A 14,061-nucleotide genomic window follows, 5' to 3' on the forward strand; every position below is an offset into this window, starting at 1 on the left:
TTTAATTAACAGTAATGAATTGTACAGAATACATGTAATTATGAGGGTTGTCACATTATGTATGATTTTGATAATGAAATTTGATGCTAAATTCGTATAGGTGATGTTGTTGGGGTTTTGATTGGTGAAAATAGGTTTATAGTGTCATAAATATGTTTTAATTGAATGTTGAATTCAAACAGAACTTGATCAGAATTTACAGCCGACTTGTATCGTCTCTAACGTGGAAAAAACATGATAAAACATGTGTTGGTCCAGGTTGTGTTTTTTGTTAGAATTTGCAGCCTATTACGAATATCATAACTTGGTCCGTGTTACGAATTAATATATGAAATTTCTACAGTAGGTAGTTCTAGGATGTCTCGAAATTCTCCAAATGGAATTTCGTCAATCAGACCGACAGAGATTTTAAATAAATTTTACCGTAATCTGTCACTAGAAAGTGACGAATCAGAGTTATGTGTACTATTTGATTTTTAATGGAATTTATGTAAAGAATTAAACTTTAAAAATTTTATACAAGGACAAGTGGACCATTTTTCATGTCACATAAATTTTTCGTAATTTTTGAAGCTTTTTAGTATTTTAATAAAATCCACGAAATGTGTGACGAAAAAGGAAGCAATCCAAACCTAGACGATTTTGTGTCGACTACTATCGACTAGGACACAAAAGCACTCTTCTGTATGGGTCCACGACCAAGAGTGGGGCTCGCCAAAACCCATTAGATCTAACCACTTGCACCTAGGTCCAAACTGGATTAATGGTGCTTAGATGTATAACCCCTATTTTTTGGGTAAAGGGTTACGCCGGTGATTCTATATATTCACAACCAAATAAACAAGTAGTGTAGAAAGCCTACACTAGTTCAATCATGAGACATGCCCCATGAAAGTAAAAACCAAAGTAACAATCAAAACCAAAACTAACAACCAAACCTAGACTCCCATCTAGACACAAACAACTTCAATAAAACGAAACAAATCAGCCACCATCGTCGTTAGTATCATTGTCGTTAATCTTCCACTCCCCAAGAAGCCTTTGCACACTAGCCGTATTCTTCAGCTTCGCTCCCATTAGCTTGTAACACACCGTGTCAAGAATAGTTTTTCTTATCACTTCCGGTGTCCTCAATTGGTTCTTGAAAATTCTAGCATTACGCTCCTGCCAGATATAATAAGCACTAGCTGCAACCATAAGACGAGCAACATACGTAGCAGCAGACTTTGACCGAGCGCGAAGGACCAACCAATCAACAATATCCACCCATTTAGGATTTACCGACTCCATACCAGCCTTTTGTCTAATCGAAATCCACACTTGAGAGGAGTATTTACATTCAAAAAACAAGTGAGTATGAGAATCATTATCTACATAACATAGAAGACAGCACATCATGTTCATATTCTTTCTACGCGCCAGATCCCATTGCAAAATCTTATCTTGAGTCGTCAATTTACGTTTCATAATCAACCACATTAGGAAAGCATGCCTTGGAATACATTGCGCAAACCAAACAATACTACTCCAATCCACTTCCGGCTCCCTGTACCGAATCGAATGCCACACTCCCGAAGCCGAAATCTCACTTATATCATTCCCATCTTTCCATAAGACCCTGTCATGTTTATTCGGATTAATATGAATATGATCAATCTGATTCAGAACTGGATATAGGTCTCTCCATGCGACAGGCCAAGCCTAGCTCCCATTCGGTTGGATATCGGCCACTTTATCATCCAACTTGAATCCCGCATTTGTAATAGTTCGAGGAGTCAAAAAATCACCCAGGGGCCCTAGGTTACACCAATTGTCATACCAGGCTGAAGTTTTCACACCATTACCAATATCAGTCCATATAAAAGCTCTCATTATCGGCCGCATTTGAAGGAGTTTTCTCCAAGACCAACAACAGCTTGAAGGCACATTGCACATCCAGAAACTTTTACCTTTTAGTCTGTAGGCATGCACCCAATCCACCCATAACGAATTCCGTCTAGAGATGATACTCCCTATGTGAGAAGACATGAGAGCTTTATTCATGTCCTCTATCCGTCTAATACCCAACCCTCCTTCATACTTCGGAATACACACAGAATTCCAAGAAACTTTGGCTTTCCCTTTATGAAACGAACCATCTTGGGTCCAAAGGAAATTCCGCATTCTAGCTTCCAATTCATGAATAACACGGCTCGGGAGAATAAAAACAGAGGACCAATAAATATGCATAGAAGACAATACTGAAAGAACAAGCTGCAACCTACCAGCAAAGGAAAGAAGTTTGTTTCTCCAGTGCATGATCCGTTTATCTAATTTCTCCACTAGAACACTGCAATCTTTATAAATGAGCCGCGAGGAAATAAGCGGTACCCCCAGATACCTCACAGGCAAAATACCCTCCACTAAAGGCATAATATTTAATATGGCATTTTTAACATGGTTAGGCACATTACAAAAGAAAACCGTGCTTTTTTTATTACTAGGAACTAACCCTGACATCTTTGTGAACTTTGATAGGGAGCTCATGATGCACTTCGTTGAATTCACTTCTCCTCTAGCGAAAAGAAAAAGATCATCAGCAAAACAAAGGTTTACAATTCGTTGTCGCTCACATTTATTATGAAACTTAACAGAAGAATCATCTCATGTAAAATGGTCGTCACACCTCCATAACCAGGGTAAATAAATAAGGCGAAATTGGATCCCCTTGTCTAAGACCACGCTTCCCCTTGAAAAAGCCATGAACGTTTCCATTAACACAAACTGGATAAGTAGTAGAGGACACACAAACCATGATCCACTCAACCATTTTGATGTTGAATCCAAACCCAATCAAGACACTTCTAAGAAACCTCCAATCGACAGTGTCATAAGCTTTTTGTATATCAAATTTGAATGCACACCTAGGAGGCCCAGCATTTCTATGATAATTGTGCATCAGTTCTTGGGTCAGAAGGATATTATCAGATATTTTCCTGCCCGGTACGAATGCAGACTGGTTAACACTGACTATTTTAATTCTCTCCACAACAATCTTACTAATGCACTTGTATAAAACATTACAACATGCAATAGGTCGGTAGTCTGACACAACCGAAGGAGTGGGCAGCTTGGGAACAAGAACTATAAGCGTATGGTTAATCTCACGCAGTAATTTTCCAGTAACAAAAAAATCAATAATAGAGCTAGAGACATCTTTCCCAATAACATGCCAAGCATTCTTAAAAAAATGCAGTTGTAAACCCATCAGGGCCTGGTGCTTTATCAATGCCAATAGAAAACATAGCCGATTTTACCTCTTCCTCTGTGACTTGTCTGATCATATGAGCAGCCGTGTCTGGATTCAAAACCTTATTGAATAAATCCGGAGCCGGACTGAGCGAAATATCTCCTTCACAACCCAAAAAATTTTCATAATGGTGAACAAAAGCTTGTGGGACATTATCATTCTCATAGACAACCCCTTGCGAGTCTTTAATAATATCAATCCAGCTACAATGATTCCTAACCTTCAACGAAGAGTGGAAATAAGCCGAATTCATATCTCCAGCTCTCAACCAATCCACTTTGGATTTTTGTTTTAGAAAACGCTCCTCATCCAAAGAGACAACCTGAAATTCTCGGCTTAAAATAGCTTCTTCATTCCTTAGAACCAGATTTGACGGATCCTGATCAATTTTTTGTTGAATATAATCCAACTTCTCACGCAGCCACTCCACTTTCTTATGCAAATTTCCTTGTTTAAACAACAGGCCCCGAAGAGGGTTTTTCAGCATCCGAAGCTGTTTAATAACTTGGAACTAATAAACACCATCCACTCTTGATTCCCACGTCTTTTTCACTATCTCCATGAACTCCGGTTTATACACTAAAAAATTAGCGAATTCAAAAGACCTAGGCTTCAACATACCAACTTCAGGAATTTTCAAGATACAAGGGCAATGATCCGAAATTCTATAAGGATGGAAAATAACAACTGAGCTCGGGAATGTCGTTACAAACGGAGTATTCCCTAGCACTCGATCACTCTTTTTCAGCAGCCTAACCCCCTCCTTCGGCTTCTGGCTCCACGTAAAGTGAAAGCCCGATCTATTAATATCGAACATCTCCAGGTTATCAACACATGCCTGAAAATCTTTCATACCCGTGGAAACAGAAGAAGACCCCATAGATTTATCTTCAAGATTCAAAGCTGAGTTAAAGTCTCCCATAATACACCAAGGATTATTACCCACAAAGACTTTGTGCATGGATAATTGGTGCCATAGCTCTCTACGCGTAACATAATAATTGGCAGCATAAACTATCGAGCAAAAAACCGTCCTTCTATCCAACTTGAAGAAAAGCTGAAGATGCATTACCTGTGAAGATTGTGATAGGACCATAACATCAAAAATCTTTGGGTTCCAACCCACAATGATTCTGGTTCCTTTGTCACAACAGGTTCCATTGGACGTCCAATCCCACGATCTAAAAACTGATTTACATACCCCACCCAGTTTATCAACATCAACATGGGATTCTAAAATAGCACACAAACTTAAATTAGAATCTTTAACAATCTGTCGAACCTCCTTTTGTTTCAGAGGGCGGTTCAACCCCCTTATGTTCCAAGAAGCGAGACTAACCATTAGAAACCTTTGTAGAAGGAGTGCTTGCCCCTTTTTTTCATTCGGTTTCTTCGAGTCTTTAAGAATAAAATCATCCATCTCATTAGAAATCTCCACAACATCCTCATTATCCGATTCATGTTGATCATCCTCTGGTTCTTTTTTATCATCCATACCGCCCATATCAGCATCATCCAACACATCAAAAGGATTACTAGTTTCAATCGTATTCAAAGTAGAACCTCTATTCATCTCCCCTTTCGGTTTAGAAACCACCGGCCTATACTCAAACTTTTGCTTTTGTTTATTGACTTGGAAACCCGTCTTCCTAGCAACTTTTTTACTCTTCACTCCTTGATAACCATCCCCATCTATCTCAGGATACTTCTTATCCAAGCGATTAACTTGCACTGATTGCTTGTTTTTTTGATCTACACCCTTTACATAGAAAGACTTTTTTGGTTGTTTAGGACACAAATCATCCGAGTGTCCAAAAACACAGCATTTGGAACACCTATGTGGGTACCATTCATATTCGACATGCATAGTTACCTTGACAAAACCCTCCCCATCAGGTTCAGGAATGGCCAAAGTTATCTCTTCTCTCAACTCCTTATCAGCCGAGACCTCTATCAAAGCTCTAGCATAACTACTGCATCCCCACATATCCATACACATCGACGTGGTATAAGAATCTAGAAGCTTTGGTTCACCAATTGTTGTAGCAATCATACTCAACCCATCCTCTGTGTAAGCAGCAATAGGAATGTCGTGAATTTTAACCCAAACTTGAACCTTCTTGACCTCCTTTTTTCCAGTTTGACCGTAGGATTCCATACACTAAGAAATAGCGGCTGAGAACGAATAATCCAAGGGCCATCTTTTAGAACCCCCAACATACCAGCTTCATCAGAAAATTTGAAAAAGAAAAAACCATTCGCGTTCATCATCGATTTTTGTAAACCAAATTTCTTCCAATTATTACGTACAAAATAATCGACAACTGGAAAAGCCACACGATCTCTTAAGAAGTACCCATACAAAGTGTTAGCTAGTTTATTTTGCACAGCTCGAACAGAATCACGCGGGAGAACAACGTCACATCCCTCATGCAAAACAGGACTTGCAAGTGCTCGAAAGTTAACCATTTTAGTAATGGGAGCCGTAACCGAGTCAGCATAAAACATAGAATTTGAAGAGCAACCTTGTAGAGGATGAGAACCCTTCACATCTGATCCAAATATATAACCTTCAGACCCAACATCTTCACGACCAGGTTGACAATTCTCCACTCCAACGTTCTAGTCACCCGGCTGCTCCAAAGAGACAGGAACATTAACCTTAGAAATATCCTCACAACCAGAAATAGGGTTTGCATGGGCGGGGGTTCTAAAATCAGCGAACATAGGAAATTTCCTGGTCTGGTCACCCACAGGAACCGAAATCTTTGTTAATCCATCCAGAATAGAAGTGCCATACGTCGAATACAGTCCCCTCCTCGGCAATAGCGGATTACCTTCCTTGCCCGTAACCCTCAAACCAATCCCCTTTGATGAGATTGTTCCTCCATCTTCCTTGACCAAGCCCTAATCGTTAGAAACCAGATTGCCATCACTACCACTATCTTTGCTACGATTATCCATAGCAATGAAATAACTCTCTATAAACTAATCAAAACAGCCCACCAAGCACCAAGAAAAAACTCAAAGAACCAAAGACAAACCGAAAACAGAAAATCGAAACCCTAAACTAGCTAACCCTACCCCATGATTCTTTCTAAACCATATAGAATAATCGGTGAATCAAGGTGTGGATGTCCAATAAACCAAGAACTCTATACAATAAGATCGAAATCAATAAGAACATGGTGGCGATTGAGAGAAAGAAACAAAACCCTAATTTCAAATCGTTCACTATTGCTAACAAGTTCGTTATAGAATTTTGATAAATCAAAACCCTAATCACAGACTGTTATACAAAGGATCACGAAGTTAAATCAAAGGTTTCCATGAAGATTGAGAATCGCCTGGCTAGAGAGAGAATTAGGGTGACGTTCCTTCATTGATTAATGATCTGCCCAACGTTAACAGGTTTTCAAAAGACTCACCACCTCCTTCCTTCCTATTTGTGTGTAGAAGTAATGGATGTATAACCCCTATTCGCACATGATCTAAGGTGTTTCATTCCCTAACTTTAACATACGATTGAACATGTATTTTCCCCAAAAGTTGTAAAGTTGTAAAACATTTAAATGAATAGGGGACATGAACTCACAGTATTGCGTCCGTGAATGGTAAGTGTTTGTGATCTTACGCGTGGTCGTCTTGAACAATGTTGCGACCTACAAATGTTCTTGTATTTGTTAGACACTTCGGTCTTTGTGAATGACTTGAGTACAAGTCTTTGTTAAACACTTCTGTCTTGTATGTGTGTTAAGACTTGTATGTCTTTGTTATATGCTGAACTGTGTCTTAGATGTATTAACTGATAACTGTTTAGTGTATATATATATATATTTGGTCAAATATATATATTCTTGTATCATGAGTTGTATCGTAGATGTATAAGTGTGTTTTCACCAAGTGTTAGGTGAAGTATATGTGTATCGTTGTAGGTATAAAAATACGTATGTTCTCGTGTGTATTATGCGTGCTCTTGTATTCTTAGAATATATATGCTCATATATTCTAAGATATAGGTGAAATATATAATTAACACTTGGTAATAAAAGGTATAGAAAAATATCTTAAAAATCATCTATTTTTAAGACTAGTTTTAATAATATAATTTTAGTCTTTTACTAAAACTATATATTTTAGATGTTTGGGAAATATATATATAACTTATATCTTCCAAAAAAATACCTTTTTAATAATAAACCATAAGTAATATTTTGTATATTTGTAGAAAAATATATGTTTACTTCTTTGGTTTTAGAAAATGTAGTTTTTACCAAGTCGTCGATAGATGGTATATTACAGTCCGTAATACATATATAGTCCGTATATTTGTCCGTAAGTCTGATTTGTCCAAAAGTTGTGTCCGAAGGCTCGGAACGTCCGTAAGTTGTTTTTAAGGCGTATTTACATGTAGTCTTGTAAGACTTTAGTAGAAATGTACTTTGTGTTTATTTGTACCATTGTTCAAGTTCCTAGTTATCATACATATAACTAATACAAACAAATAACACATAGCACATAAGTTGTTAAGTTAACTAAATTTATATTTTCTCAAAAATATATATTTATATCAATTTTTGCTTTTATAAAAACTAATCTTTAAAATATTTTTAATCTAATAAAGATTTTATCAAAAATAATAGTTTTTATAACTTATGATTTCTAAGAAAAATGGCCATATTTCCTTTGAAATATATACTTTGCCATGTTTATATAAAACATATCTTTTTCTTATAAAATCACCAATAATCTTCTCATATTTTTCTTAATAAAAACATATGAGATTTATATCAAAATCTTAACAAGATGAAATCAATAACATGTAGGGTTTTGGTATGTTCATAACATAAGTTAACTAGTTCAAAATCCATGCTTTACTTCTAGTTTTAACAAACTTTTTATAAAAACCCATCTTGTATGTTTCTTTTTATAACTTTGTAAAAGTATTATTTTTTGTGAAAAACCTCTTATACTTTAACAAAATCCAAGATTATGATCATCCATCTAAACATTTATGTTTAACAAAACCCTTAAACATTAACATATATACTTATTAGACTATATTTTTAAACATCATCTAACAAGTTATTGATATGCTAATCATCAAAACTAGATCAAATATGCAAGTAATCATCCTTAAATCACAACATAAACACACTTTTATATCATGATTATTATTTTGCTTCTTTGTATTTTTCATATTATTTTGTATGATTATTTAGTTTATTACATGTTCTTTAAACAAATAATACATAAATAAGTATGAAAAAGAGATTTGAGAAGCTTACTTCTAGCACTAATGGCTAGGGATGATCTTGATGATGATTAAAGAAAAGAAAAAGTGTTGATCTTGGTGTTTGGAAGCTATGGAATGGATGAAAAGGCTTGCTTCTTCTTATAGTTTCCTTAGATCATCCTATGTATCTTGAAGCTCCATGTTGTTCATCAAGGAAGTGTTAAAAAGATGAGGGTTTTTGATAGTGTTCTTGGCTAAGATATGAAGGTTGAGAGAGTTTCTTAACTATGTGAAAGTAAAGGTGAAAATGAGATGAATGTGGTTAGGAGATTATGGTAACTAGTTGTTAAGGACTTTCACCACATTCACCAATTTGTCCACTTGCAAGTAAAATGGTAAATATCTAGATATTCGTGGGAACTAGGTGAAAAAAAGGGGGGTCCCACATGGGATGTTATAACCGTGAATGGGGGGGGGGGGGGTACCCTTGTTTTGCTACTTGATTTTCCTTGTTAAAAAGTGTTAGGATTATTGAGGAAATGTTTAGGAAACTTGTATGTTCAAGTGTTTAAGTGGTTAGAGGGTGTTAAGTGACCAGTACTAGACCATAATGATCCAATTAACACTAGATGGTCACTAAAAAAAAGGTTTGATATTGTTCGGATATTCGTTTCGTATTGTTTCCATTAGTCGTTATTTGAACGCTAAGTGGTGTAACTTGTGTGAATTGATGTAGTTATTGGTTCGGATGATACCCGAAGGTATCCTCATATGAATTCTATGTTAAATAGCATTTTTACATGTTGCAAAAATATTAAAAAGTTGATTTCTGTAGAATTTATGCGGAAAAGTGTTGAAATCGTCGCTTTAAGTGCTTTTCGGGTAGTTTTTAGTGTTATCAGACTTCGGGAAGGTTTTAAATCAAACCTTTGCATTCCTAGTTAGGGTTTAATGTATATCAGATGTTGGACTTTCGTATGAGTCCTAAAGATGTCGTTTAGATGGTTTCTGCGGATCCTGCGTTTTCGTCAGAATACTAGTTTACTAGGTGCTTTTCTAGTAGTTTCGATGCATTGTTTAAATTGTTTCAAATGTAAAAATGAATCATATGCATCCTAAGTAAGTATTCCATGAGTATTCTAAGTGTATGTCACGAAATACACAGTTCGGGTATTCAAAATGCATATAAATGTAGCTAAAAATGAGTATTTTAAGTGTAAGAAAGTTACCGAAAAGTGGCAGTTGTCACAATGTTAGCCATCAGATCTTTGTAAAATGCATTCAGAACATTAAAATTCCATTCTTAAAAAATAGCTATTTTTAAAAATATTTTGAAAAATCCTTAAAGTTTGTTGAAAACAACTGTTTTTCAAATCTCTGATTATCTAAAAATTCATCCACTGCTGAAGAGTATTGTCTGTAGAGTATTGTTGGTGTTGCAAATTTTGATTTGTTTTTTGAGAGGACATGTTTTTAAAAGACATTTGTTGATGTTTTGAATCAAACTAATAATCAGTCTTTTATAGTATTTGTTGATGTTTTGAATCAACCTCTGTTTGGCTAAAATTCGTCCACTACTGAAAGGTATTGTCTGTTTTCATAAGTTCTGTTTATCCTAGCGACTGTTGAGTTACCACTGTTCCCAACATCTGTGTCCGATGATGTGGTAGAAGCATGTGTTTGCCATGTAGAGTATTGTTGGTGTTTAAATGAAGAGATTTTTTTTTATTATTTTTTTATGCTAGATGTTTAAAATTTGTCCTTTCGGTTTCTTGATATTTAATTTTATAGTTTTCCCATGAAAATTTTTTTTGAAATGTTTTGCATTAAATGACTGTTGTTTTTAAATGGCTGCTCATATTTAATTTATATTTTTAAATATGAATTTATATGTTTATATAAAAGTCTGTTGAAAACAATTGTTTTTCAAACCTCTGTTTGGCAAAAAAATTCATCCACTACTGAAGGGTATTGTCTGTTCTCATAAGTTTTATTTAATCTAACGATTGTTGACTTGCCACTGTTGCCAACATCTGTTGTTGCCCAACAGAGGTTTCCAAACAACTTTCATCCATTATCACAACAGAGGTTCTGACGTGGACAGATGTTAGCCATCAGATCTTTATAACTTCTGTCACGTCAGCGTTCACCTTTTCACTTTATAAAACCCTGTTTGATCCCCAAATAGAGGTTTTACTGTCGTCTCAAATTTAAAATTCATCAAAGCGGTTTCCACCTTCTTCTTCAACACTTCGTCGTCAACCTCTCGCAAGTTTCAATTCCGACCATGGCTCTGACAATGAAAAACCACCATAACTACCTGGCTATTTTTGAGAAAACCGAGAAAAATACTCTCTATCATTCAATGATTGATGTTCTTACATCATCAAAATATAAGGCCATTCTTACTGCCGATGCACCCATTTACCAAGAAACACTCCGCGATTTCTGGGCAAATGTGAATCTTGAAGAACAAAATAATGAGCCATTCAGTATAACTTCAAAAGTTGGAGGTGAATCAATTGCTATTACCCCCACTACCATATCAACAACATTTGGGGTAAACGACTTGGTAGGTAAGACATCTTTCCCAAAAAAAAAAGAGATTCAAACAGAGTTGATTGAGAGGGGCTATGATGGACAGTTGTACAAGGAAACTATGTTTAAGGAAAATTTTCCACCACCAATGAAATTCCTTTTCCATACTCTCTTAATCTGTCTCTCAAATAAAACTACTTCTTTTAATGAAATACCTTTGAAAATTCAGTACTTTTTTTGGGTAAAGTGTTACCCCGGTGAATTTTATAAATAATCAAAGAATAAAACATGTGCATCAGAAAGGATACACAATGCTAGACTTGGCATACCAAGACTAGGAAATCCAGCAAAACACAACCCAACAAACAAAAACAAAAACTAAGACAACCAAGAAACAGACACAATCAAGACAACACACAACGACCGATTCGTGTCAGAAGCTAGCCCGGGCCATTGTCGTCTTCAAGCATAGGAATCTTCCATTTCCTCGTCAGCGTTGTAAAGTTAGCATCCCCAGTAGCCTTGAACCCCATCACACGTAACCTAACAGCATTCAGAATTCTTTCCGTTACCATAGAAACACTGCTTTGATTTGGAGTAAAAAGACGAGCATTTCTTTCTTGCCAAATGAAATACGTTGAAGCAGCAACTACCATCTTGCAAATAATGTGCTCGATCTTCTTAGTGCTAGCATGATGAATCATCCAGTCCATAACGGAGTCCCATGAGTCATTGACATTACTCATATCAACTATAACTTCCACATTGTTCCACACTTGAGCCGTAAAAGAACATTGGAAAAAGAAATGATCCCTTGAGTCTCGATCATACTTACAAAGCGGATAGCACATTAACCGACGATTTGTTTCACTTCCCACCTCCCAAGCCCGTAACCGGTCCTGGGTACTTAACTTATTCAATATTACGAGCCACATATGGAATGAATGTCGGGGGATACATTGCGCGAACCAAATAAGATTTGCCCAGTTAACTATAGTGTTACGATTCCGAATATTATTCCAAACTTCTTTCGAGCCGAATTGCCGCTGATTACCCTCTAAATCTTTCCATATCAGGTTATCTTCCATTTGATGCGTCAAAACGGGAGTTTCAGTATTAATTAATACTAGAAAGAGATTAAGCCAAGCTTGCGGCCACCTCCATTGGCCCTGATCATCAACCAGGGAATTAACAGAGGATTGAAGATTAAAACCTGCATTAGCAATAACCCGAGGAGTGATAAACGAGTTTAAAGGAATGAATTGGCACCAGTTGTCGCTCCATGCATTTGTTTGAGCTCCACTTCGAATCTTTTTCCATATAAATGGCCGAACAAGATTACGAATGGATAATAATTTCCGCCAGCTCCAAGTCATGCTACCACGGCTAGGAATATCCTATAAACTTCTTCCTTTTAACTTGTGAATATTGATCCATTGAACCCATAACGAGTGCCTGTTACTAACAATACTCCAAATGTGATTTGTCATGAGAGCCTTATTCACATCCGAAACATGTTTTATGCCCAGCCCCCCTTCTTCTTTAGGCAGACCTTTTTCCAAGCCCCCTTAGCATGAACTTTAGATTGAGGACCCGCATTCCATAAGAAACATCACATTCTTTTCTCTAGCTCCTTAATAACATACACAGGGATAATAAACACGGCTGCCCAGAAAATATGCATTGATGAAAGAACAGAGTTAATTAACTGGAGGCGGCCAGCGAACAAGAGGGATTTAGTCATCCAATTATCGATTTTTTATCCATGCATTCCACTAAGACCTTGCAATCACTCGACTTTAACCTATACGAAATTAGGGGAACCCCCAAGTAGCGAACAGGAAAATTACCTTCTTGAAACAGCATAGCTTGAAGAATCTCATGTCTAACCTGAAGAGGAACATTCCCAAAGAAAACGGTGCTTTTTGAAGGATTAGGGACCAAACCTGAGACTGCAGAAAAACTTTGTAGCACTTCCTTGACTTTCCGAATAGAAACAATATCACCATGGACGAAGATGAACAAGTCATCAGCGAACGAGAGGTTGATGATCTTCTGTTTCGCATATTGGGCATGATACTTGAACGAACTCGATTGAGCCGCTCTCTGGAGCATAGAAGAGAAGACCTCCATGATGAGAGTAAACAGATAAGGAGACATCGGATCTCCCTGGCGAAGTCCACGCTTACCACTAAAATAACCATGCATATCACCATTAATGTTTAAGGAGTAAGAGGCAGTTGATACACACGTCATTATCTAAGCTACCATTTTATGATGAAAACCAAAGTGTTTGAGAGCCTCCTCCAAAAAAGACCAACTAACAGTGTTGTAAGCCTTCTGAATATCAAACTTAAATGCACATCGAGACGGACATCTGTGAAGGTGATAGTTGAGCATAAGTTCCTGGGTTAGAAGAATATTATCAGATATCTTTCTCCCGGGAACAAAAGCGGACTGGTTGATACTAATTAGCGACATCAGACTGCCATTAATCCTGTCTGTTAAGATTTTACTAATGCATTTGTACAAAACGTTGCAACAAGATATCGGCCGATAATCCAGGACCAAATCCGGAGTCTCCTTCTTTGGAACTAGAGCCAGGATCGTGTGATTAATTTGTTTCAGAAGTTTACCGTTTTGAAAGAAATCCAAAATGGCGTTAGAAATATCATTACCCACTATATCCCATGCTTGCTTGAAAAAGGCTAACGTATACCCATCAGGGCCTGGCGCCTTATTTTCACCAATGCTGAACATCGCCTTCTTGATTTCCTCTCGCGTAACCTGCCGAACCATGTGATCTATAGCACTTGCATCAAGAATATTAAGGGGAAGGTTACCCCAATCCATCATACCTACCCGATGTTCAGTGCCCAAAAAATTCGCATAATGACCGACTAAGGCTGCCATAATACCCTCTCCTTCATGCCTATTACCACTGGTATCAGTTATGCTATGAATTTTTCCTCTGGCATTACGACTTTTCACAGCATTA

General features: G+C 36.8%; 3 protein-coding genes across 3 annotated transcripts; all 3 read right to left on the bottom strand.

The window, feature by feature from the left end:
• Window positions 1-3,221: 3,221 nt before the first annotated feature.
• LOC110875673 lies at window positions 3,222-3,776 on the bottom strand. The gene has a single exon (XM_022123877.1). It carries the CDS (start codon window positions 3,774-3,776, stop codon window positions 3,222-3,224), a length of 555 nt encoding a protein of 184 aa, XP_021979569.1.
• A 24-nt stretch (window positions 3,777-3,800) lies between these two features.
• LOC110875674 lies at window positions 3,801-5,447 on the bottom strand. Its single transcript, XM_022123878.1, has one exon. It carries the CDS (start codon window positions 5,445-5,447, stop codon window positions 3,801-3,803), a length of 1,647 nt encoding a protein of 548 aa, XP_021979570.1.
• A 6,056-nt stretch (window positions 5,448-11,503) lies between these two features.
• On the bottom strand, window positions 11,504-13,319 carry LOC110875675. Its single transcript, XM_022123879.1, has 2 exons — window positions 12,914-13,319; window positions 11,504-12,276 (listed from the first exon to the last, which is right to left on the bottom strand). Exons 1-2 carry the CDS (start codon window positions 13,317-13,319, stop codon window positions 11,504-11,506), a joined length of 1,179 nt encoding a protein of 392 aa, XP_021979571.1.
• Window positions 13,320-14,061: the final 742 nt, after the last annotated feature.

This window comes from Helianthus annuus, chromosome 9 (assembly GCF_002127325.2).
Source record: "Helianthus annuus cultivar XRQ/B chromosome 9, HanXRQr2.0-SUNRISE, whole genome shotgun sequence".
Classification (NCBI taxonomy): domain Eukaryota; kingdom Viridiplantae; phylum Streptophyta; class Magnoliopsida; order Asterales; family Asteraceae; genus Helianthus; species Helianthus annuus.

Bases quoted from the DNA above. Each gene is read 5' to 3' on its own strand.
- LOC110875673 (XM_022123877.1), bottom strand. From the start codon at position 3,776: ATGCTGAAAAACCCTCTTCGGGGCCTGTTGTTTAAACAAGGAAATTTG.
- LOC110875674 (XM_022123878.1), bottom strand. From the start codon at position 5,447: ATGGAATCCTACGGTCAAACTGGAAAAAAGGAGGTCAAGAAGGTTCAA.
- LOC110875675 (XM_022123879.1), bottom strand. From the start codon at position 13,319: ATGACGTGTGTATCAACTGCCTCTTACTCCTTAAACATTAATGGTGAT. The intron at 12,277-12,913 runs GTAATTTTCCTG...TTGCTAATGCAG, and splicing joins AGCTATGCTGTTTCAAGAAG to GTTTTAATCTTCAATCCTCT.